The 25,752-nt window shown below is 34.6% G+C and overlaps 1 protein-coding gene across 1 annotated transcript in view; it reads right to left on the reverse strand.

The window, feature by feature from the left end:
- Positions 1-25,752, reverse strand: part of ADGRB3 (adhesion G protein-coupled receptor B3) — a 427,438-nt gene that overhangs the window by 190,348 nt on the left and 211,338 nt on the right. The window contains exons 10-12 of the mRNA XM_015859145.2: positions 18,636-18,830; positions 17,006-17,074; positions 12,746-12,854 (exon numbers count right to left, since the gene is read on the reverse strand). Of these exons, the coding sequence (XP_015714631.1) occupies positions 12,746-12,854; positions 17,006-17,074; positions 18,636-18,830 (373 nt within the window). The remainder of the gene's footprint in view (positions 1-12,745; positions 12,855-17,005; positions 17,075-18,635; positions 18,831-25,752) is intronic.

Raw genomic sequence — 25,752 nt, forward strand, 5'->3', positions numbered from 1 at the left:
AGATAGTAATGAAACATTCTCAAAAACTCCTCAATGTCATCACTCAACAAATGAGACTGTCAGTGCATGTGCTAAGACAATATAGTGGTTGCACTGCTTGGAGCAAAACATTAATTGGACATAAAAGAACTCCTTTTTCCAGACCATACATCGACATTCACACAAAGAATAAAACAGGAAGTGATGAGAATTTAGCATAAGGAAATTAAAAATATTTAAGCAAAATAGCTAGTTTATCACACTAATAATTGCATTATTCAAAAGAATGGAAAAATGGTACAAGATAGAAGAGACAGAAGAAAATGGGGATGGAAAACCTTAAACAAAAGCTTCAAGTTTGTTTTAATAACTAATTTCTTTAAAGATGATCTATTATATCTAGTCTATGTTTGTGGAACTTTTATATTGTGCCTTCTTTCATTTTTTATTCTTTCTCTCACAGATAAAATTCAGCTTGGACTCACTTAAGTGGACTGGGAACAAACAAATCTCTATGGTAGAGGAACTTGACCTTGTTTCTTTAATATTCTTTTAAAAAACTAGCCTCCTTATTATTATTATTAATAATAATAATAAAAATAAATCCACAGAAACATTAACTACTACTACTATGTGTAACTTTTTCAACATGAAAGATTAAGAAATCTATATAAACACTGAGTCTACTTTAGTAGTTTTTACAAATGCATTGATTGTGTAAGACACAGAATGGCATTTTGGCAATTTAGCAATTCTTATTTTGTCAGCCATCCCATGATAATTGTCCACCAGATCTAGGACATAACATAACTTTATTTAAACTGCTTTAATGGAAGGTTCGGCTTTGTTCTGGTGAAACATATGAAAGAAAAAAAATAAAATTGAAATCTTAAAATAAAATGCAGGTTGAGAAAGTTCATTATTACGAAATTATATGCCTTGAGAGATTTTCAATACTGCCATTAATAGTGATGGTACAGGTTAATGTGAGTACAGAGAATGCTGGGCAGCAGTTAAAATTCTGGATCCAGCACATGGTGGTATCAATAGAAAATATATCAATAGGAAAAAAAAAAAAAAAAGAAAATATGTGTATGACTAGACATAGATGCTTTCAGATCATAAAATCAGAAAATAAAATACCCTGACAAATAACTTCTTAGGAATAACAATTAAATCACTGCATGTTTAATTTCTGCCTTTTTTCTTCAAGCTTTAAAAGAAAACTCCAGAATGAAAGCTTCAGGTCTGTGCAAAGAACAAACACATTCTGCAAACTCACTCTACTGTCTCATCAAAGAAAACAATAAACAGCATAATCATAAACACTTGAAGCTCCTTCGAGCTCTGGTGCTGAACTCCTCTCCTAGGCAGATGAAATAGTGTCATATATGGATTCCTACTCTATTATGTGTAGTCTGTTGCTTTTGGATTACAAGAGTTTTTGGTAACTATAATTTTTATTTCTGTAAATGATTTCTAAATACTAACAGAAATGCAAAATAGACAATACAGTATAAAATCACAAGCCATCTTTTCCAGTAGCAGAACTATTCATCCAAGAAACAGGTATAAGATCAATCTGGCTAAGTTAAATGACAATCATTTTGCAGAAATTAACTTTTCTTTGTGGATTGTTGACTGTGAATAGAGACCATTATTTTACATTGCCTAGATAGTGATGTAATTTTAAAAGTTAAACGAGCATTAAAAACATTCATTTTATGCTTTTGCAATGAACAATCTAAGGTACCTAAAGGCAAAATGAGACATTCTCTTTAATCTTTCTGAACATAATCTACCCTCTTGAGGTAAATATTAAAAAAGAGGATAAATTTGCTATATTTTTGATAAATGTTTCCCTCAGAGGCCTTGTATGTGCAAATGCAGCAGCTTATATGATTGCCAATTCCTGAAAATCCAATCATCCTGATGACCGTCCCACAGTTTCTTCCCCTTTGGCGGGCTGGTCTTTTTTCATTCCACTTCTATACTGAAGACGAGATTTTGGTGAAAATACAAGGAGGAAATATGTTTCACCAATCAGCATTATATATACATATATGAATATGGTCCCAAGTATTTCTTATGTTTCTGAGATCAGCTCATATTCTGTACATGATGCTCTACAACAGGACTGGAGACAGCATTTGAAAGCTTTTCTGGGCAAATTACATTACAAATGTACTGTTTTTCCTTTTGAAATCTACCTCCTTTTAAGAAAATTATCTATTGAATGAGGCCATAAGATCTTAATAACTATATACTGAAAAAAAAAAAAAGAAAAATATTCCCGCTCCCCAAATAAAAATCAAACACTAATTGAACAGGTCAAGCTTTGAACTTACATCATATCAAGAGAACAAATATCTTTTTAGAAGAACATTTTCAAAACTACATCTTTAGAAATCATCAAAGGAATGCTGCTTGTGGCCAACTACATGCCTCCATATATATATCACTTAAAGTAAACAAAGAAAACTGAACAACAAAATGAAGTTATTTTGCATCACTGCAATGCAGTTTAAACATTTTTGCTCCTTACCCAGAACCATTCAAAAATGGAAGGTCACAGAACTGTTCTACACACTCTGAGTATGTCAAAGTCTTCCTTCCATGGCAAATGCATTTGAAGGTGAGTTATGAGAAAAAAAAAATCTTTTACAGAGTTCCTGACAATGTTTTACAAGGTGGAAAAAGTAACATTGATACACAATAGATCAAACCTCTAGTTTACATCTTGAACTTCATAAGTAAATCTTACAAAAGATTTTCTGTCTCTACCTTGAGCCAGAGAAACAAGTATGGTTCTAAAACTCAAAGTTGAAATCACAGTAAAGCTGACAAAACAAAACTCATTAAATGAATTAACACAGGGATACAGAAATCGCAAGATGATAAAGCAAAGGATCCTTAATAGCTTTCAGACCCTGTTCTTGATTTTAGCAAACTCAGTACATAGATGATTTGGGATCCTTTGGACTGATCCTACTTTTAGTTCTGTTACCGTTATCCAATTTGATCTTAACAGATTAGCAGAGATATTTGTAGGCCCATATACATAAGTCCAACTACCCATATTAAAAAACAAATAACACACACACACACACACACACACACACAAAAAAAAAAAACAAAAAAACCCCACAAGCACAGCTATAATTAATCGGAATTATATCTGTATGATTTTGCATGGCTTTGAAGTTTAATCTCAACAATGTCTTTTAATTTCACTGTTGAAATAGCATAACAATACTTTTCTCTAATATGAAAAGTTCACTAACACTCTCATGAAACTGAAAGGAAAACTGATAAATGTTTACACAATTGCTAGCTCCATTAAAAGTTACTTTAAGCTATGCAGTTTGGAAGCAGTATATTTGTATTATTTGGGGTTATAACCTACAGTCATGACAGAGGAAATCATGTAGATTTTTCAGCACAGTAGGTTGATTTGTCTAGCACTGGATTGAAGTTCTTTCCCTCCTTTTTAAATAAACTTAGATATTTAATGTCTTAAGAAACACTGAAGTGCACTTTTTAAAAGGGTTTGTCATAAAACAGGTGATTCATCCAAAACAGCAGTTTTTAATTGTCCAAGTAAAAAGGGTCTATAAACAGAACGATTCAGAATAGAGTTTACAGTAGGCAGAAATCTAGGAATAACACCGTAATCTGAAATACAGATACTTCTGTGATGTAAAAAGCTATTTACACAATGCTGAAGATAATTCTATTGCAGACATTCTTTTCTATCAGATTCAAGCCTGGATGTCTGCATTTTTTAGTTGACAATTGCTTCACTGTATATGACTTATTACAAGGTAGAGAAGGGAAGCACCTATTAGATTATTCTAATTTCTTATGGCAGCGATTTTAAAATATATAATGGCTTGTTTACTTATATTCACCTTTAGGGCAAATTAATGGATTGTATGCATAAAGGTAACTATTGAATTATGTCTATTACTGAGAATGCAGCCACAGAATTAAGCTAGCTTTTTATCCACATTTCTGAAGTTACTTTTATAAAGACTCTCACAGAAATTTCCTTCATATTAATTATTTTTTTTCCCTTAAGAAACTCTGTGAGCTGTATTTCCTTTTTAGAAAAAGCATGGGGGAAAAAAAATAATTTACTATTTTTGCACTATCCATAGCTAGGTTTTTGGGTAATGTGAGTCACCTATCAAGCTTATTTGATATCAGAAAAGAAATATGAGCGGTCAGTCATAATGTTCAGGCACTAAATCAGATGCTGTGAGTTCAAAGTCCATATGAAGTTTTCTCCTTTAATCAGGGAAGGAAGAGAAGGAAGCTTGAATCTTCTAAAAGGCAACATATTGATCTGAATTGCTGAATCTGATGTAAAGGAAATAATATGAATACATGTGGATCAGAGGTATATAGGGAAATGACAAAATTTCTACATGACTTTTCTCTGTAGTTTTTCTGTTTTCTTTTTTTCTTTGAAAAATTTGTTTCTTCTGGTAGCTGCTAGTAACCAGAATCTTGTCACAGATATTTTGAGCAAATGAAGAACATGAAAACATGCGGCTGACACTGGCTATGTATAAATCTTGGGAGACAGAGGTTTTTTAAGTAGTGAAGAAAAAAAAGTGACAAATGGCCTCTTTCACATAAGTGTGCATTGACTCAACAGAGTGCACATTGGCTTGAGGCAGGGCTCCTACTGCATGTGAATCAGTTAAGACGATGACTTAGCACAAAAATCATGAATAAACAGTACAGGGGGTAGATGGCAGAACTTAAGAGTCAGAATTATTGCTCCAGCCACCACACTCTCTCTGCAGGAACAAAGAGTACCACCAACTACGAACCACAGTGCAATAAGAATTAATTATGTCTATTGGGAATGGTTTTCACCCCCTGAGGCATGCCTGAAAACTGCTTGGGTAGGCTCCAGGAATTCAACATAGTATGGACAGCTGTGGATGGCTCTCAAGAATTTGGTTCTTTTCAACTCATGTTTATAGACAGACTTAGAAGCAGATTTCCAGTACAAAATGAGAAGATGGTGGGCACTGACGCATTCAGGCTATTTTGAGAAGAAGCAGGACAATGGAAACTGGCAGAAGTCCATACAGCAAAAATATGTAGTTAAATATAACAAAAGACTGTTAATTAAATATTGCTTATATTCACATGTATTTAGTTCATTATTCAAATCCAAGGCAGAAATCTGAAGAAAACTAAAATGCTCCAAGAATTAAGGGTATCTTGTGTTTTATAACCATCAGAAAAGTACTGCACTGTAAATCATGCATGATTAACTTTTTGTCCCTGTGAAAATTTGTTACTGTAAAAATCATTTATATGAATGATTTTAGATATTTTTATACATAAAGTACGATACACTACAAGGAATGTTTCTTATTCACCATCTTAACAATAATTAATGTGCAATCTGTAGAGAGCTCTTCAAAAGCCTGTGCTTCCTCAGAAAATAGTGCATTATAGAATAATGGATAGAAGGAGGTTAGAGATTTGAAATAAATTCTGATATTTTATGTACTACACTAGACTGATTTAGTTGCCCCAGCCATATCATGGAGAAATCCAGATCTGCAAAACAACATAGAAGGTATGACAAAGGTTTATCTTTTGATGGATTGACTACTTACCCACAGAGAGACTAGATTTTAATGAAAGCACAACCTCTGAATACTTAATTTTGAACCTGAAAAGTAGTAGATTTTTAATTTGAAAAGGCAGACTTCTTATCATTCACAGCCTTTTTCACAACTTAGAAATGGAAGAATAATATTCTATAGGAAGTCACAGTCATTGATTTGCTATTTTTACTGGCTTTTGAGGATTTATTTGATTTTTACATGGGAGCATTGATTTTTAACTTTGTTTTTTTAATACAATAAAATATAACTAGCTGCATTCTCCAGTGAAACGTTGATTTGTTTTACTTGTTTTTTATTCTATTCATCTTAAGAGTTATATCTCAATATCATTCAGAATTAAATGTGCTAATTATTTAGTTTGGTCTCCCCTTCTTTTTTTTTTTTTTTCCCCTGAGAGCAAGATTAAAGAGATGTCATCCCAGTTTCCCTTTTCATTCACTAGACGTGTACATCTAGTCCTTTTTAACAACCTGTTCTCTCAAAAATCTATTCTAATCATTCCAGTTCTCAAGCTGTTTAATTTTTTAAAATCACGCTTCTCTGAACTTCTGTTATTCACAGGTTTTATTTACTCACAACATAGCACTCCTCTTTGCTTTAAAGGCACAGAATCATTCAGTCCTAAGCTAGTCAAAAGTTATGGTGTATGGCTAGTGGAATGAATGTATAGGATGCATTTCACACCCTTACATTAGGTGCCTCTCTGAGATGGTATGAATTTATCTATTGGTCAGTAGACTGTTCTGACTATAGCTTAAAGCAACTTTGAAGAATTTAAATTCTTCAATCAAGTAAGATGAATTCCAAAGAGTTTCAACTGAAAAGGACTGATGGCTACTGAAAATGAATTCATACTGTTTTTTCCTCTGAGCTCTGACCATGTGATTTTAATGAATTCTTTTAGATTCCTACATCACGTATGGTTTGAACTACTGTCCCTTACATACTCTGTCAACACTGAATTTAATTTACCACTGGATATTTTCCAGAGACCTCCAGTTCTCACATCTTTGACAAGGCTAAATAACTTTGTGATATCTGCATATTCTAGAACATTACTGATTAATCAAAAATCAGTATTCATAAAGCCAACATCAATAAAAGTAGCCTTTCTCACACTGAAAATGCTGTTTATTTTCTGTCAGTTACAAGCAGCATTCATGACAGTGTACATTCACTTGAAGACTATATTCTGTTCCTGTTAATATCTTTGAAAAGCTGAAAAAATTATTAATTTGTTTATTCTTTTTTTTTTTTTTTCTTTTCTTTTTTTTCCCCCCCCAGGGGACTCTTCTTTTAATCACTTTTTAGCTGCTGCTCTCAATGAAACTCATTTGACAAGAGGAAATATTTCCTTTCTAAAAGAACTCTAATCTTCCATAGAAATATGTGTCTCCTAGTACTGTTCCATACTTCCAATTCCCTATTCCTTTAAAGACACATTTGCTTGTGACACTCCAAACTGGCAGTCTAGCATGTTTGTTTGCTTTTTAATTTTAAAAGGAATATTTCAAAATAGCATTTCAGTCACCTTTTAGCACTTCAGAACTCTTAATGACTTACTTTGATGGGGCTCAAAAGCAGCCAAAGCCCTATGGTAGATCTGCTTAGAAATTTAGCTCTCCAAAAAAAGTCTGTTATAAGCCAAGATTTATTCTTTGAACTGAAATCAGAAACTCATCTTTTATAAAAGAGATAACTGAAAGCAATTGGTTAACACATGATAGTAATAAAATGTTTTTAAGTTTTTCTCCCACTGAATGCTGCACCTTTGCAGGTGACTCTGTACTTCCATCTAATTCAGAAAACTCGAGTGGTAGCAAAAGCTCTTGTTTTTCATTTTTTTTTTTTTTTTTCTGTGCTTGCTCTGATGGTCCTGAGGCAGAAAAGATGAGGAGAAGAAGCAGGAGGAGGAAGAAGGCTCCTTTATTTCACTTAATCATTACATAAAGGAACATAATATAGAACTGAGAGAACACACACAAACACCATCTGTACTGTCTATGTGCAATCGATGTAAGTTGTTTTTAAATTTGTTAGGCTTTTCTTAGCATTTTCTCTATCCTTGAGAAAAAAGCTAACAAGAAACAGGCCTTGCTTTATTGAAATGCATCCTATTTGGCTGTGCTACCTGAATCAACCCCAAAGTGGAGATATTGTATCATCTGGATTTAGAATCAGTCTCCAAGATTTAGTTAGGAAGCAACCATAAACTGAACGCAAGAACCATGATGTTGAAAAGTTTAATAGGAATATAGTAAATGTCCCTACAGCCCTCTTAGCTTCTTCCTGATGAACAGTAATGTGAATCAGTGTTGTCTGACATACACAGAAGTAACTACAAAAGCAATGTCTCCTATTTATTTCCATGGAAACTACAACAGATACAAAGAGCAAATTCTCAGATACAAAACCCTGCTTTTCAACATAGTAACCATGATTAGCTATGCATTTTCATCAATGATGAAAAAGGGCCAGAATGCCATTCTTATAACAATCGGTACCAGTGGAAGTGACCCACTATTTCATAGTGTTACACAATCTACAACCTCATGGTGCTCACATACACATTCTGGTTTCCACAAATATTCAGCAAGCATTGATGTGTGGGAATACAAGAAAAGCTGTTTAGAGCAGCAGCTGTGGATCAAGATAAACAGCACTGATGAATGTCAATAGGTGCAATTTTTTTTCCACATGGAGGATTTAATGGCATGCCTTTGATTCGTACAAACTTTTCTGTCAGACACCATTTTGTCAGACTGCCCCTCTGCTGCCACCTGTCACACAGCTACAAAATTTAACAGAACATTGTTTAGAAGGTTAATTTTCTACTGCCATGCCACCAACATCTGCTTCCAGTATTCTGAGACCAAGTCATAAAATAGGAGGCATTATTTTCGGAGCAACCCTCATAGTTAACTCATCACTTCTCTAGAGATGACTAAGAATGTACAATGACAGCAACATGGCTGTTATGTACTAAGTTTTTAAGCCACAAATTTAAGTATCTTGAAAGAAAGAAAAAAACTCCATCTGGATAGCGTCAGCAGATTAGAGTATCTCTCAAACACAAGTTAGATGCTCAAATTACATATGGACCATTACAATGCCATTCAATTAGAAAGAAACATGTAAAATGGTACCAGAAGAATGAAAACAAAACTCTGCAATCCTGTGAAAACTGCTTTTTTTTTTTTTTCTTTTTTAATTTTTTTTCCTGACTAGAGGCGACAGTTAATCCTTAGAATTGGAATCTTATTTTCATATATATGAACCATAAGCTAATGCTATAATGAAAATCTGGTAAAAGACATTTAAATTATCTGAAGTTGCTTAAGGAATATTTTGGTAAATATGGTAAATAACTACGGAATAACTGTTGGATAGTTTTGATTAAAGACAAACATACATTAAAATAGGACTGCATGGAATGTATTTCTTTAGTTAATTGACAGGATTGTTATTACAAATTGAAAACAAGAAGTCACATATTTTTGAACACTTTGTGGTACAGCAGAATTAAGGCTAAGACAGAACATCAGCAACTGTATAGAACACTTGTCTTAGCTGAGATCAACATAAACATTCCCTAAGTTCTTGCTGCAGTCAGCCAGATAGAGTCATGCAGACCTCCCGAAGATAACTGCAGAAAAACTCAATCATTCCAAATACATCCCTTACTGATAACAACTTTCAGTTCCCATCTCACTATTTCACCTGAGCTCAAGCATTTTGGTCAATGACTCGCACAGTAGTTATCCTGTTCTTTGTCAATGGACTGAGCAAGTAGTAATGTAGAGGACTAGATAAACACGCTTTAAGAAGTAAGTGCTAGGCAGTCAGAATAAGCCTATAAATCTATTTTACTTTTCTTTATCTTCCATCAAAGGAACACAACAAATGTACTCCTGAATGCCTAAAAATATCTGACGTGAAAAGAGCAAAAATAATAAAAAACTGTGAAGATTAAGTAGAATATAGACTAGCCAGTGCACAGTATGGTTTCTAATTCAATTGGAAAGTTTTTGCTGTTCCACATGTGAAACACTGGATGTGTAGAGATAGAGACTGTTTGAATTCATCTTATTAAACAGTTTCAGTGTGTGTTTTTCCTCATTTTTCTAAGGGCAAACAGAGCAGAATGCAGTAAGTCATACCAAGTAGCACAGACAGTGCACTTTAAATAGACTCATCTTTCTATTTTGTCATAAAAATGCTATGGAACAAGTGTTTTAAGACAGTTACTGTCTTTTCTTTATAAATATGTGCAGAGTCTAGCATAATGAGGGACTGACAACTGGAAGAATCTTTAAATGACGCTGCAGTGCAAACAGCGAACAACAGCAATAATAAACCACTTGGTAAAAGCAAAAGTTTCCCACACTGCCTACTGAAAAGTTTTAAGCACAATAAGACTGGCAGAGTTTTTGTTGTTGCTGTTGCTTGTTTTTTTAGTGAGTTCTTTGACATCTCTCTAAAATAAGGCTGTATTGGTGTTTACAGTTCTGTCAATCCAAATATAAACTGGACAAAAATCATAAATATTTATTATTGTACAGAAAGCTAGATTTTTGATAAGGGCATTCCAACTGTTTCCCTCAATCATTTCAAATCAATTTCTAAATGACCTTATTTTCTGAATATTTCTTCTGATTTGCTGAAGAACTGACTGACATATTAATGCATAGGGATCATAACTGAAAATCTGGAAGAAAATATTGACATCAGAAGTTTTTCTATCAGTGAGTCATTAGAAATGAACAAATAGAAAGACTCATGAAACTGAATATGTATAAGTCTATGGAGCAGGATGACATGTGTGCCAAGGTCCCAAATGAGCTGACTGATGTGGAAGCCAAACTGCCCTTCATCATGTTTGAAAAGTTGCATCTGTCAGGTGAGGTCCCCAGAGACTGAAAAAGAGGAACATCACTTCCATTTTTAGGAAAGGAGAAAAGAAGACCCGTGTAACTGCAGACCAGTGAGCCTCACCTTCATGCCTGGGTAAATTACAGAAGTGATTCTCTGGAAACATATATTAGGGCACACGTGAGTTGAAGAGGTGATCTGAGACAGCCAGCATGGCTTCACCAAGGGCAGATTGTGCCTCACTGATCTGGTGTCCTATGATGAGGTAATTGCTTTAGTGGGCAAGGGAAGGGCAACTGATGTCATCTGTCTCTAATTTTGCAAGGCCTTTGACATAACCCCACTTCACAACCTTTAACTTGGATAGATATGGGTTTGAAGAGTGGACTATGCAGTGGATAATGAATTGGTTGGAGGACTGCAGCCAGAGGGTTGCAGTCAATGGCTCTATATCCAGGTGGAGGCCAGTGACAAGTGACTCCCAGTGGTCTGTCTTAGGACCAGTAAGTATGCTTTAACATCTTAATCAGCAATGTAGACAATGAGATCGAGTGCATCCTCAGCAAGTTTGTATGTGACATCAAGCTGAGTAGTGTCGTTGATATGACAGAAGGAAGGAATGTCACCCAGATGGACCTGGATGTGAACCTAATGACAAATGCAAGGTGTTGTGCTTTGGTTGGAGCAATCCTAGATATGTGTACAGACTGGAAGAACTCCATCAGAGTAGCCCTATGGAGAAGGACTTGGGGGCTCTAGTAGATGAAAAACCTATCATAAATCAGCAGTGTGTGCTTGTAGCCCAGAAGGCCAACAGTATCCTGGACAAACAGGGGATAGGGAGGTGATTGTCCCTCTCTGCTTTGCCCTTATAAGGTCCCAGCTGGAGTACCGTGTCCAAACCTGGAACTCCCAGCATAGGAAAGACATAATGCTGTTGGACTAGATCCTGAGGAGGGCCATAAGGATGATCAGAGGCCTGGAGCACTTCTCCAGTGAAGACAAGCTGAGGGAGCAGGGGTCATATAACTTGGAGGACACTCTGGAGAGACCTTACTGTGGCCTCCGAGTACTTAAAGGGAGCTTATAAACAGGAGGGAAATCATCTTTTTATACAGATGACAAGTGATAAGACAAGGGGGGAAGGTTTTAAACTAAAAGGATAGAGATTTAGATGAGATATTAGAAGGAAATTTTCCCCTGAGAGAGTGGTGAGGCACTGGAAGAGGTTGCCCGAAGAAGTTGTGAATACCCCATTGCTGGACGTGTTCAAGATCAGGTTGGATGGGACCCTGGGCAGCCAAATATAGTGAGTGATCCAAAGAATGGAGTCTAAATCTAGATGGTCTTTAAGGTTCCTTCCAACTTAAGACATTCTATGATATTATGACTCTACAACTCTGTGATTCTATGATATGACTACCTGACCACCTAACATTTTTGTGGCATTTGAAAACTGCAGATGTAGAATGTTAATTCAGTGGTGAAGATAATGAGAAAACAAGACTTAGAAAAAAAGCTATTCAATCACTTTTTTTTTTTTTTTAAAGAATGCTGAGATGTTTTAGGAGAATTTATGAAAACTATTGAGTGTAATTCATTTGCTAAGAATCTTCATATTTGGTGTATACTATTATTTAATTATGTTGCCTGGCAACTCTACAGTGCTGAAAACAAAATTCTAAAACCACCACACAAAGAAAAAGTAGCATAAGAAACTAAAGGCTTACTTATGTTGAGAAATAATACACTTCCTTTTTATCTTTAATTATTGCTTCTCTATGTTGATTATTTTCACACTAGAACACGTGCAAAGACATGGGAGAGTGTAATATTAAAAGATAATGTCAGCAAAATTAATATGTTGAAAGACATTAAGTATTTAATTATTTTCTAAATTAGCGGGAATTTCTAAGTACCATCTGAGTCACTGTTTATTCTGGGAAGTCTACAGCATATAGCTATAGTTCACAGCTTTTTTACCATAATTTTTTGAATTTTACTTCACCTAAAAAGTTTCTCTCAGATTTTGAGATGGAATTATAAAGATAAGTGATGTGTATGTTGTGCCAACTGTATTAAATCAGAGAACATATTACCATGCATCAGAGATAATCTCAACGAGGAGAAGGAGCTCAATCTGTATTGTAATAGAAACAGCAACTCTGAAGTACATACTTGGAATTTCTGATTTTCAATAGGTCATAAATATCATAGAAGAAATTCCTATTTCTTACCTACATTTCCAGTCATTAGGTATGAATTCTGAAAGTCCATCATTCCCATTCCAACAATGTGTATAAAATCTTCGATCACCTGCATTAACTCCACCGAGCCTGGATAGATCTAACAAAGGAAGGTGAGATACTCTGTAACCATAATATCAAAATCTCTACAGCAGCAAATTCAAATAAAAATTTAATGCAATCCAATGGAGTATGAGATATAAAAGTCTAATTCTCTGGCCAGTTTTTATTACCTAACATTTTGTGTGACTGTAGAGCAACCACTTTTGCCATTAGATCTGCAAGTGAACAAACACTACTTCTCATAAGGCTACACAATCTGTACAATGTTTGCTTGTACTCATGCAACAAACAAACAAACAAACAAACATTGTTTTATTGAACATTTCTCTCAATATTGGTTAAAGTATTTAAAGTCCTAGAATAATTGTAATGTATACTTTTTCTCCTCCCCTGGGATATACCTTCAATAGCTTCAAAAACAGCAAAATGAACAGATGAATCTTACCCTGGCCTCTGCACCACAATAATGCATTGATGATTTAGCCATTATTTAAGTAATAAAATTTATTACTCGTAATACAGTTGTTTTGCTGATGTGTAACAGTTGAATCATAGATTAGCCGAGGTTAGAATGGGCCTCTAGAGATTGTCTAGTTCAACTGTCTATTCAGAGAAGGATCAGCTCCAACAGGTTGCCAGGGCAATGTTGAGATGCACTTTATATATCTCCAAGGGTGGGGAACTCAGTCCATCTGTGCAACATTCAATTGCAGTCATTCATACAGTGAAAGGGTCTTTCTTATATGTAAATTAAATCTGCTATATTTTAATTTGTGTTGGTTGCTCTTTGGCCTGTGAGTTGTGTCTATCGCTGAGAAGAGTCTGTCTTAGGCTTTTTAACTCTACCATGAATCTAAAAAACTGATAGGATTCCCACTAACCATTTTTTTCCAAGAAAAGGGCCAGCTCCTTCAGCCCCCATGCTACATAATCTTGTGTCCTAAGCACCTTCATGGCTCTAAAATAAGTTGCATCCACATTGCTAAAGTAGCTTATCACTATGACTTTCAAAATGGTAACAGAAAGCACATTTCAAAAAAAACCATAACTTATTTTCAAAGCTGTAAGTTACTGCAATAACAAAATAATTAAAAATGACTATATTCAACAATAACACATTATCAGAACAGCTACTAAATATCAAAACAGTTACTAGTAAGCTTAAAAAATACTGATGGTATCACATGCATAAAATTCATTTTGGCGGTTATGAACAAGATAATTTTTAGTAAGATAGGGGTGTTTTTTGCAATAGAAAATGAATGGATGATCTGTTCATATTGCTTTTTTCTTTCTATCATTCAACTCACTCTTTCTACTACTGGGAGGGCGGATTACAGAAAATGCCAACAATGACTATAAATTCGAGTATGGTGTATTCCATCTTTATCTTGTTTATCTTTCTAGATCTGTAGTTGCATGGTTCAGGATACTGATTTATTCAATGTGCTTTGCTTTCCTACATGGATTTTTTACAAAAGGTAGGGCAGCAGTATCATTTTTGAGAAAAATGTATTGTGGCATTTATGGTCCTAGCATTGCTTCAGGTGAAGGAGTCTTCTCCCATTTTCAAATTGATGAGTCAGTGAAATTCCAAATTATGAGGCAGTGAGTTAGCCTAATTCATCATTCTTTTTGCGTCTATCTCATTCATAGCACACACATTTCCAGGTTATGTACAAAGACTGAATTTTACTGAAAAGACCTATTAGTCCTAGTTCTCTCACAAGACATTTAACAGTTATAATTTAGCACAAACTGTTGAACAGTCAGTGTAATAAAGGTACTCTTTGTTTCTAGATATCTGAAGTACTGCCTGTTAGAATGCTAACAGATGGTCACATAGAATATGCAGAATATCTCATGAGTTTTGAAATATGATTATTATTATTGTGGACTTGAAGTGGTTCCCTGTGTGCAGCACTTAACAAAAGCCAATTATTAAAGTGAGTAGTACTACATATCTGCATGCTATTTAACCTGTAATTAATGGTATCAACTGCTGGCATGTAATCTAGAAAAAATGATGCGCTGAGGCATTGCAGCTGTATACTTTGTAGCAAGTCAGCAATTGAGTGACAGTGAATAAGATTAGTAAGATTTTTTGTCTAGGAAAAGAATCCAGAAAACACTCAAAAAGATCCAGGCTAACAGAAACTGTGGAGTTCAAGGAAATAATGAAAAATAAAATAAAATAAAATAAAATTAGACTGCCACTTTGCTTGCAATGTTGCATAACAAAAAAAGAAAAAAAAAATCAAATCCAAAATAAATCAGAGTAAAACAAAACAAGCAATAATTTTTAATGAGTCAGTGATGCTTGATATAGATTGCACTGGCATTACACTACAATTTGCGTATTCGAAATCATGATTTTGACAAAACAGACCATAAAAATTTAAACAATATTGCTTCTGTTTTAAAATCCAGCTCTATTTTACCGTAAGTTTTAGAATCATAGAACAGCTCAGGTTGGAAAAGACTTTAAAGGTCATCAGGTCAAACCACAACCTAACCATACTACCCTAACAACCCACTGCTAAATCATGTCCCTGAGCACCACATCCAAATGGATTTTAAACACATTCAGGGATTGTGACTCAACCACCTCCCTGGGGAGCCTATTCCAGTGTTTAACTACCCTTTCTGTAAAGAAGTGTTTCCTAATGTCCAAGGTAAACTTTCCCTGGTGCAACTTGAGGCCATTGATCTTGGTGGGACAGACAGTAGACATGGCATGGGCCAAGACTGGAGGCAGAAGAAGACAGGGCAAGTAACGTAGGGAGTGTCACTCTGTTCATTACTGAGGCTAAAACATTAGTTTAGTATCAGTTGTATAATGTTGTGCTATCTGTTTATCAAAACTGCCTACATGCATGTGATTCTGCTGCTTTCATCCACCATCACTAAGCAAAATGTGATAACTTGTAGATTTTCATATCTGGATCTTACATAGATGTACAAAACAAACAAACAAACAAAACAAAACAAAACAAAAAGAAAAACAGAAGAACAATTTGATTCTTCTTGACTAAGTTACAATGTATCAGCTGCAGCATCTTATAGAATAATGGACTCCTTAGAGCTGGAAGAGACCTCTGAAGACCATCTAGCCCAACTCCCAATGAACAGGGAGACCACAGCTAAATCAAGTTGCCCAGTGTCTGATCCAGCCTTGCCTTGAAAGTCTCCAGGGATGGGGAACCTACTACATCACTTGGAAACCTGTTCCAGTGCCTCACCACTCCCACTGTAAAAGATTTTTTCCTTATATCTAACCTAAATCTGCTTTCTTTTCTGTCCAAAGCAAAGTCTGTATCAGTAGCAAAACATTTTGATCTTCTCTTTCTTAGTCATTATAAAAACGACTACCTCCATCTACTCTGAATCCCTCCACTGTTTGTATACGTATATAAGTTCCTGTTTATCCCCATTCTCACTATTACTAGTGTCAGAATAAGTATGATATTTCTATTGTCCTGTTCATAAATATAAACAGTTCTCCAGTGTACTTAGTATAAACACGTAAAAACACCACAGTAAAAAAAAAAAAAAGACTTTCAAAGTGAATTTTAACTTCTTTTTTAATTATAAAAATAACATTGAGCTAGCTTAATGGTAAAATTTACTATTTTATAAACACTATCAGAAAATATATCATAGTCCAAAATTGGTCTCTCTTAGGGAGATCACATCTGATCTCTTAACTACAAGTTTAGGAAAGGTCTGCTCTTAAATTTCTGTCACTACTTTGGTGGTGTCATAAGAATTCTTTAGAAGATTTTTGATGTGTTCTGTATAATACAGGCATGATTGTAGCTAGCCTTTACAAGCATTTTTTGGCTTTCATATATATTTCATTAAATCAGGAAAGGACAAAACATTCCGATTAATTCCATGGAATGCACTGAAAATCTCATTATCAAGAGAAGCTTCTTACATTCTTAATATAATTTAGTAGTAAACAATGGGGACTTTTGGAAAAGCATCAGTTATTTACAAAATATGGTCTTATTCAGGATTTACTTCTGCTTACAACAATGTGCATGTTTAACATCAGTTTTAAAAATTATATATTACTCTTTATCTTAAGAAAGTAAAGTGTTGCTCCTGGTTAAGAAATATAATAAATATTATATAGACTGCTGGCATTTTTTAAATTGATGAGTTACAGAAGGCATATCTTACCTGTTGTGCATCTTCCCATTTCTCTTTATTTTCTTCATCTAAGAGGTTACTAATGATTTGAAAGAAGTTCTGAAAAGGGAATAAAAGACAAAGTAAAATTACATTCAATGACATAATTGTATCCTTAAGTCAACATCGAGAAAGATTTCCTTTCTCTACTACAGATGTATTTCTGCAGCCTATTTTCTGTCATAGAAAGAGATGATATAAAACATTAGACTGACAAAAATATCCATATTTTACAGTTAATTGTTCATTTCTGGCTGTATAATTATGTTCCGCACTACCACTTTATATAAAATAAGACCCCTATTAAGCTTGCTCAACTTCTAAATGTGATGGTATTTCATTTTCACCTTGTTCTTCCAGAAAATAGACTACTACATGTTTTTCAAATTATGCTAAGAAAATGATTGGCCCAAAGTTAACATGTTCTATTCAAAACAGGACAAAGATCCTTAATGACCACAAAGAATGGATACAGTGGGGTTTCACTGCCAAATACTGCCTGAAATCAGATACATCTTATTTTTTGCCTCTATGCTCTGACAGAAGTAATAATAATAATAAAATTAAATTCTGTTCTTTGACCTTAGAGTATCACTTTTGGTTTCTGATTGTCCTATTGACTTCGCTGTAATTAAACAAAAATAACAGCAATAAGTCACACCTTTAAAAATCATTCTCTTCCAAGTATTTGTGCAAAACTTTTATTTAGACTATTATTGGTTCTCTTTTCCAATTTTCCAATCTCTTCCACACACTGACAAATTTGGCTATAATCTGTCAATTATATTTTTTCTGTTCCTTCATAAAAGATACCTGCAGCTTCCACTGACCTTACCAGAATCGTATGATTAAGATCCTTGCAATCTCTGAAAAATCCTTAGGTGGTATACCAGCCATATGCCCCTGTTGGTCATCTTATTGTGAGTACTTATCTCCCCCACCAGCACTGAGTTTTTTTTGTCATTTGGGTGGGTGGGTGTGGGGGGGGTGGGGTGGGGTGGGAATAATCAAGCTATGCATAATGTTGATGAATTAAATTTAATACACTATTTTGTGTTTACTGTTATTTACATGAAAGTATTAAAATTACCATTAATAAATGCATATTAAAAAGACAAAAGTAAAACAACAGATAAGCAATAATGGCTATAAGATACACATTGTACTTGATAATAAACCATTAATGATGCTTATGAGCCTGCTGACAAGAATGTTTTGCTTCTTAAGATCACTTTTTATCTCTATTTAAGTTCTAGACATGCTACTTGTTGTAGCAGTGGAGATGGCAATGTATGAAGTTTTTTCAGTGAGCAATGCCAGTGTTTTGTGAATTAAACAAATGTGTGCTTTAATGGCTTTGCTGCACTGACTATGAATATACGAGATGCACTCCAAACAATGTGACAGGGGAATACAGGATAAAAAAAAACTTTCAGCTACATTGACTAATCTCTTTTTCATTATATTAATGTTGTAAGAAGCCACACTGCTATAAAACTCACTGTTTAGATCTACCTTTCAGAAATAATAATTTCCACCTTGGTGCAAATACCTGACATTCATTGTATTGACTTAAACTCCACCAACTGAATCACTCTCTTGCTTACAATGTTTCTCTTACCTGTACTCCATCTGATGCTGGGATATAACTTGCTCTTTTAAATGTGTCTGTAACATTTCTGAGTATTTCCACAGAAATCAGAAGGTCACCTGCATAAAAATTTTTTCTCTGGGTTAAATCCAGTAGTGTCTTGGTTACTTGGGACATGCCATCACCAGCCAACATCCTCTGTCCCTTTGCGAGGTGCTCTTTAATCTGTACCAGAGGAACAAAACAAATATCAGAACCTACTTTACTGAGAGAAATATATATAATAAATTCAAAAGACAACATAATGTTAACTAATAAATCTATTATAACAAAGTTCATCCTGTTAAAGTGAAGACAAACTAGCAGTAGAGTATGATGACCACGTTTTCCTTTATTACAGAATCACAATTTTCATACTGACAGATTTGTATGTGTTATATTATACCTGTTTGCTACTCTTAGGACACCAACAACATCTCAAAATCCATATTCTTTAGGGAACGTAATGGACTGGACTTTGTCTTTAATCTACAAGCATCACCATACAATCAAATATTTTAAAAAAAAAAACCATAAGTGAGGAGAAATGAGCCTGTCACTTTATTTATTTATTTTACAAATTTTTCAGCAGAAATACCTCCCTCAGTCTTAAACCAACCATCTGAGAAAAAAAACCAAAAACCAAAAAACAAAACAAACAACAAACAAACAAACAAACAAAATCAGAAAAACAGTAATTATGCCAGAGACTTATTGTGCAGTTTCTATTCATTTTAGGAGGCTTTGAAAGTAATCTTGAAGGAAGATTATAGTTAAAAAAAAACAAACAACAAAAACCAACAAACAAACAAAAAAAACCCAATAACAGCTAACTGGAACTTTTTTGCTGTAACTGCCTAGATGTTCACTAACCCCAGAGCTATCTCCAACATTTAATGTCTGTGTCTTTGGTCGTGCACAAAAGACATACAATACAAAAGACATAAGGCTGTCTACTTAGTCTTGAAAAAAGAAGACTGAGAGGACCTTATCCAGGTGTATAAATATCTAAATACCTATAAATATCTAAGGTGTGGGGGCAAAGTAGCAAGGCCAAGGCCAGACACTTTTCAGCAGTGTGTGGAGACCGGACAAGGGGAAACAGCCAGAAACTGGAGCATAGGAGGTTCCTCACGAATGTGCACAAGAACTACTTTACAGTGAGGGTGATGGAGCATTGGAACAGGCTGCCCAGAGGGGTTGTGGAGTCTCCTTCTCTGGAGATATTCAAGACACGCCTGGACCTGTGTGACATGGTGTAGGAAACCTGCTTTGGCAGGAGGCTGGACTAGATGATCTCTGGAGGTTCCTTCCAACCCCTACAATTCTGTGATTCTGTGAAGGCAGAACCCCCAAATCTGACGCGTGCCTCAGGATATAATGTGAGAAGGACATCACACAACTTAATGGCAGAGAAAACAAAGAGGTTTTTAATTTCAGTAAGAGCAGTAGTGATCAATCCTCATTAAAAATCCTGTTACACTTTTATGACTATATTAAATAAATAAATAAGGAAAAATGTAGGAGCATTTAGCAAGCTGTTCCATATTGCATTATTTTTCTTCCTTTTCCTCCATCTGTATGTACACCACCCCCAATTTGTTTTTCCACACACCTGCTAGACTTTAAACTCATATTTTAATGATGGCAGGAGACAATTTCTTGTTGATTTTGGACCATGCATTGCACATAGTAGTCTTGTTGGCCTCAGCTGCATTTTGGATGCAAATAATGAATTAAAACCCGTGTTTGACTGTGTTTGACTGTTCTCTAAGCTTCTGAGCAAGCAAAGCTGTGTAAAGATCTGTTTCCAGTGAAGAATTTTACAGATCTCCAGCAGTAGAAATGGGAGTTATACTACCTTCTTTAGTTCTTTCAGCATGTCATATTGATTGCTTTTGGACACGGTGGTAAATATGGTCTAGCAAGTTGCCACAATATCACAAAAGTAAATTATTAAACCTACTTCAAAAGTAGCAATAGTTGTGCTCCAGGTGATTCAAACTACCTAAGACTTATTGACTCTTAAAATTACAGCTCAATCTGGGGATGTTTTAAGTTTTACCCAGAAAGCTCAGCTTCCAACAAAGGTATGTGAACATTTCCTTGGGTCACACCACTTGTACACACTGCACATTATTAACCACTCAAGCTTGAACTTGAAGTTCCTTCTGATCCTTAACCACCTCTTGAGAACCTTCTGTCCTAGCAGCATATCCATATAAGTAGGACAAGTAGCATTTGGGGAAAAAAAAAAAAAAAGGTACATTGTGTTTAGATAGGGAAAAAGATTGAAAATTAGAGACAGTTAGTGGAAAGATTGTTTATAGCCTGGAAAAAAACTAAATAGGTGGGTGAGCACCCTCTTTAGGATCAGTTCATAAACACAAGATTAAAATCATAGGCCATACACTCAGTAGATAGAAGCTGGTGTAGCACTATTAAAGCAAATATCCAACATAATAAGAGTTGAAAGTGTTGTCTCTTTGATTATTTGCACAGCTACAAGAGTATTTCAGTGTGAAAATGCAGTATTTCCTAATCAGCAGTTGTCATGATGGCTTTGTCACTATATTTCTTATTTTTATGCTATGGTCACTGTGATATTATGCATTCTCCAAGGGAGCTAATTTTGGTCACCACTGTAGGACCTTGTAGCTCTCTGTGAAGGTCATTTTTTAGTGGTCTTACAGGCAGGATCATTAAAAATAAAGTTTATGAGCCGAGAGATAGTGAAATGAAGCAGCTGTTGAAGTGATACTTCAATTGTCAGTCCAACCTCTAGCTGCCTGCAGTATATAGCTGTATATTTGAAAAATTACAGAAATGTTTAACTGGACTTTGACTCAGGGTCCAGCTGTCTTTATGCCCTGATTTATTAGAAAGTATGACACAATAAAAATGTCTTTTCACAATGTCAGAGTTACTATGCCCCTGGCTTCAGAGTACAAATTTATAACTGCATAGTAACAATTGCAAACAAACAACTCGCTATAGTCTGAAAGGATAGAAAACAATGAACCCTCAAGAAACTTGTAAAAGATTTAAAAGAATGATTAAACTAAATAGTAGCTACATCATCTTGGTTTTAAAGTTTTTTTTTTTTTTAATATGATGCTGGATTCATGGCCTGCAATTACTAAAAAGTCATTATAACGTTTAATGATAGAAAGAGTCTAAGAACCTGGATTAGGAAGCCTAAACAGAAATGAAGAAAAATACTGTGAAATAAAAATATTATTTGAAATTACCCATAATATGCAAATCACCTTGCCTTATGCATCCACAACCCAACACTAATACTTTATAAAACATTTTTCATGAAGAACTAAACAGAACACATAGAAAAGAATATTCAGATCACCTGCAAAAGTCACCTGAATTAATTAAAAAAAAAAAAAAAAAAAGTAAAAAAGAAAGTCCTTGAGAGTGTAAGTTCCTCTAGGAAACAACAAACAACTCAAAGTATTTGAAATCTTATCTTAAACACTCTGAATTATGTTACCTAGCCTCTATGGCCACTAATCTTGAAGCCCAAATTCCACAATGAATAGTAATGATAGTAATGAAGTAATGATTTTACATAAGAAGTAATGATTTTACATTGAAATTATAGTTAACAACATTGAGACCTGTGTGTTCAAAGAGAGGCACATAAGTAAAAAAGGCAGAAAATATATTTTTGGCAGCTAAAGTATTCCCATAGGCACAGTCCTGGACTGAACTCATGCAGCATACTGATGTGTAAACTATAACATGAAGTCATTGTGAGAAAGCTGCTCCTTCTGTATTTGAGGAATATATAGTTACAGGGTGTTTTCTAATCATCAGCAGACAGTCCCTTAGCTATTTCAGAACACAAAATCTAGAAGTTTCACTTACTTTTCCTTAACATACACACACACACACACACATATATAAATATAAATATATATATATATATAATTTTAAGGATGTTTCAGGGTACAAGAATTCAATTTCAGTTAAATTCTAAAAGAAATAGTGTATGGAATAATGATAAAGGTACATATCTTCAAATATGCATCTGAATACTTATAACCTCATTTTATGAGTCTTTTCTGCTTCTAGCCACACATTCAACATTTTAGATGGAGTTTCCTAAAGCAATATAAAGAAATTATTTCCTACTTTGGCATCAATGAAATTAGTTGGTAGTCTAACAGATAAATACACAAACAATTTCTGCAGAGAGGATTTAATGCATTTCCTCTGTTTGTAATGGAAAAAGAAGAAAATAATTGGTATACACTGTGTCAACTAAGATTAAAGATACATATTAAAGAGAATTTCTCAAGTGTAAAGGAAGCGATGCATCATATTTTACCTGAAGAGACTGTGCACTTTTAGGGCCTTAAGAACAATCAAGAATAACAGTAACAACAACAACAAAAAACAAACCCCAAAAACAAACAAACAGAAAAAAGTAAGTATAGCTGATTTTGAGAGGAAAGACGTCAGGCTGGAAGACCTCATGAATTGCCTTTCTGTCCTATAACTCTGTGAGTTGCCCCTGAAAATAATTACAAAGGCAAACTATTAAAAGTAGAAATACCAATTAACCCGAACTAAATCTTTTACTTTCCTTCATTTATCTGCTGTCATAGCATGAAATCTGCTGCAGCAAGTTTCTGGAAATACTGTGCCTGAGACTACTTGTTTGCACTCAGTATAAACAACAGCAACTCTGTGATTTAAGGAACTTATTCCTAACTTACATTAAGGAACATAAGAATTGTTTTATTGTACATAAACAGTTGTCCCACTCACATATACTTCCAGTATTTCTAGGCAAAATACTCATCAAAACAGTAATTTACTTATTTATTTAATTTAGCAAGAAAAAGGGCCTGCTTAGCAGCACAGAACCTGTGTTTTTCTATACCCTGACCTCATGCATCTCTACACAAATGTCAGGGAATTGTATGTATTCTTCTGTATTTGATGAGGTATATTGAGGAATCCATGAAAAAATCATCTAGTATATATGACGAACTAATGTATTATAAGAGCAAGAATGTAAGCAGTTTGGAGACATGCTCAGCTCTGTGCCTCCTTTTTCTACCACTTTCACAAGTACTTTCCATTATTTTAAAAGATTTTTTCCACTTGAACCGATTCTATATTTATACTTTTGTCAACGTCAATACTGTCATTTATTCTAGTCCTTAAATTACTGAACAGGTGACAGAGAAAGCCATTATAAAATTTCAGAATTTTAATTTCTTCAAGCATTCAACATATCCATAAAGGAACGGTATAAAATTGCTCTTTACTGCAGTGACAAATGGATTTAGATATGAAGAATGAATAATCATTAAACAAATGAATTCTTTAGGGTGCATATTTTGCTTATATTGATTCCCATGTTGTTGACCAGGATTTGTATTATTATTTTATTAAGTACTGTCATTAAACGCTCCAATTATCTGTGATTAAATCCCGCTCACGTTGACATGCTGTGTGAGAAAGCTTGTTGTTATTGTTGTTGTTTCCTTTTTTAACCAGAGGGCAAGTCTTCAAGAATTGTGTTATCTATGTGTAATGCAACATGACAAGAGCAAGAGTGGAGAGGAAAAAGAAAATGATGAGTCTGAGAGGCTTGTTTTCGTTTTATGACAGACATAACATCGCTTGAGGAAAAGTCTCCTGGCTCTCCATATTGACTGAATGGGAGGTCACAAAGTCATATGCTACAAATGACATCCCTTTTGTGTTTTTTTTTGTTTGTTTGTTTTGTGGTTTTTTTTTTTTTAATCGTTATTATGTTATTTAAAAAAAAAAAGTTTGTGGTCATTCTGTTTTAATATAAAACTCTGATTAACTGATACACTTTATATATCTAGTTCAATCTGTATTTCTGTTTGAAGGAGAAAACAGAATTGTTTTTTTCAAGCTGAACAGCACTGTAAGAAAGCCCTGAATTCTACATGGGAGCCCTGCATTATGTAATGGGCCAGAAAAGACTTTGTTGCATCTCACAGATTTAACAAATCTTTGTTTAAACGTACTGGAGAATGCAACAAATGAAGTTGTGAGGCAAATAAGTCTTTTGAAGGATGACTGTAGAAAGATGCTATGATCACTATTTTACCGCTATTCATTTACACAAATTTCTGCAGTCACTCTGCGAGCTGAGTTAGAATGTGGGTTCGTGCAGTTCTGTAGACTTTAAGGAAAAATTAGATTAATTCTCTCTTTTTGGAGTCCCCACATAGCCTTCATCTCTTGTTTTCCCTCTGGCCATACCTTAGTGGAATTCACCTGTTGGCTGCAAAGTTGGCTGGTCTGGAATATCAATGTGACTGGGGAGCACTCAGCTGCTCACTGCTGCAGCAGACCTCGACATAAAACAGCAGCAGCAGCAACTGCAGGAGCACATAGAATTTAACACAGAGATTATTCTTTCATAAACCAGATGCTGAAAAATGATTGAAGATGCTAAGATGACAGTGGGCACTTTTATTTAACAACTGGAATTGTTTTCATTTCATAGAAAGCAGATAGTCAAAAGCAGAAAGGAAAGATAAACAACATATTTGAACTGAATTAAATTATGATATGCTTATGCAGAACAGAAGGAAAATATTTTCTCTTACTGTATAGCATCTCTTGGTTTAGGATGTATGTGTCTGTTGAGATCAAGCAATACATTTCATGGACAAAGAATGCACTGTGATAGTTTTAAACTGATGATTTCTGGTACCTATTTTAATACAGGCAGTTATGAAAAGAGCAGCCATTCACTGGGGATGGAGTAGACGACTTCCTCTCATTGAAAAAATGAGCATTTATTTACAGAAAATAAAACAGATCTGTTAGGAGACTGAGAAAGGCAAATTAACTTTGAAGTACAGCGTTCAAACACACAAAAATCAACACTTCTGTCAAGTTTGGTAGGGTAGGCAGAAATTTCCCACAATCAAATGAGTGACTTTCCCATCAAGCGATCAGCCAACTGAATTGTTATTAACTTCTTCAGAAGGTTTTGTTGTTGTTGTTGTTGTTTTTCTTCTTCTAATGCAGAATTGATAAATGTTAGTGAGGTGGGGGAAGACTGTTGCCTGCCACAATCACTCAATCAGTTGTT

Source organism: Coturnix japonica, chromosome 3, assembly GCF_001577835.2.
Source record: "Coturnix japonica isolate 7356 chromosome 3, Coturnix japonica 2.1, whole genome shotgun sequence".
NCBI lineage: Eukaryota > Metazoa > Chordata > Aves > Galliformes > Phasianidae > Coturnix > Coturnix japonica.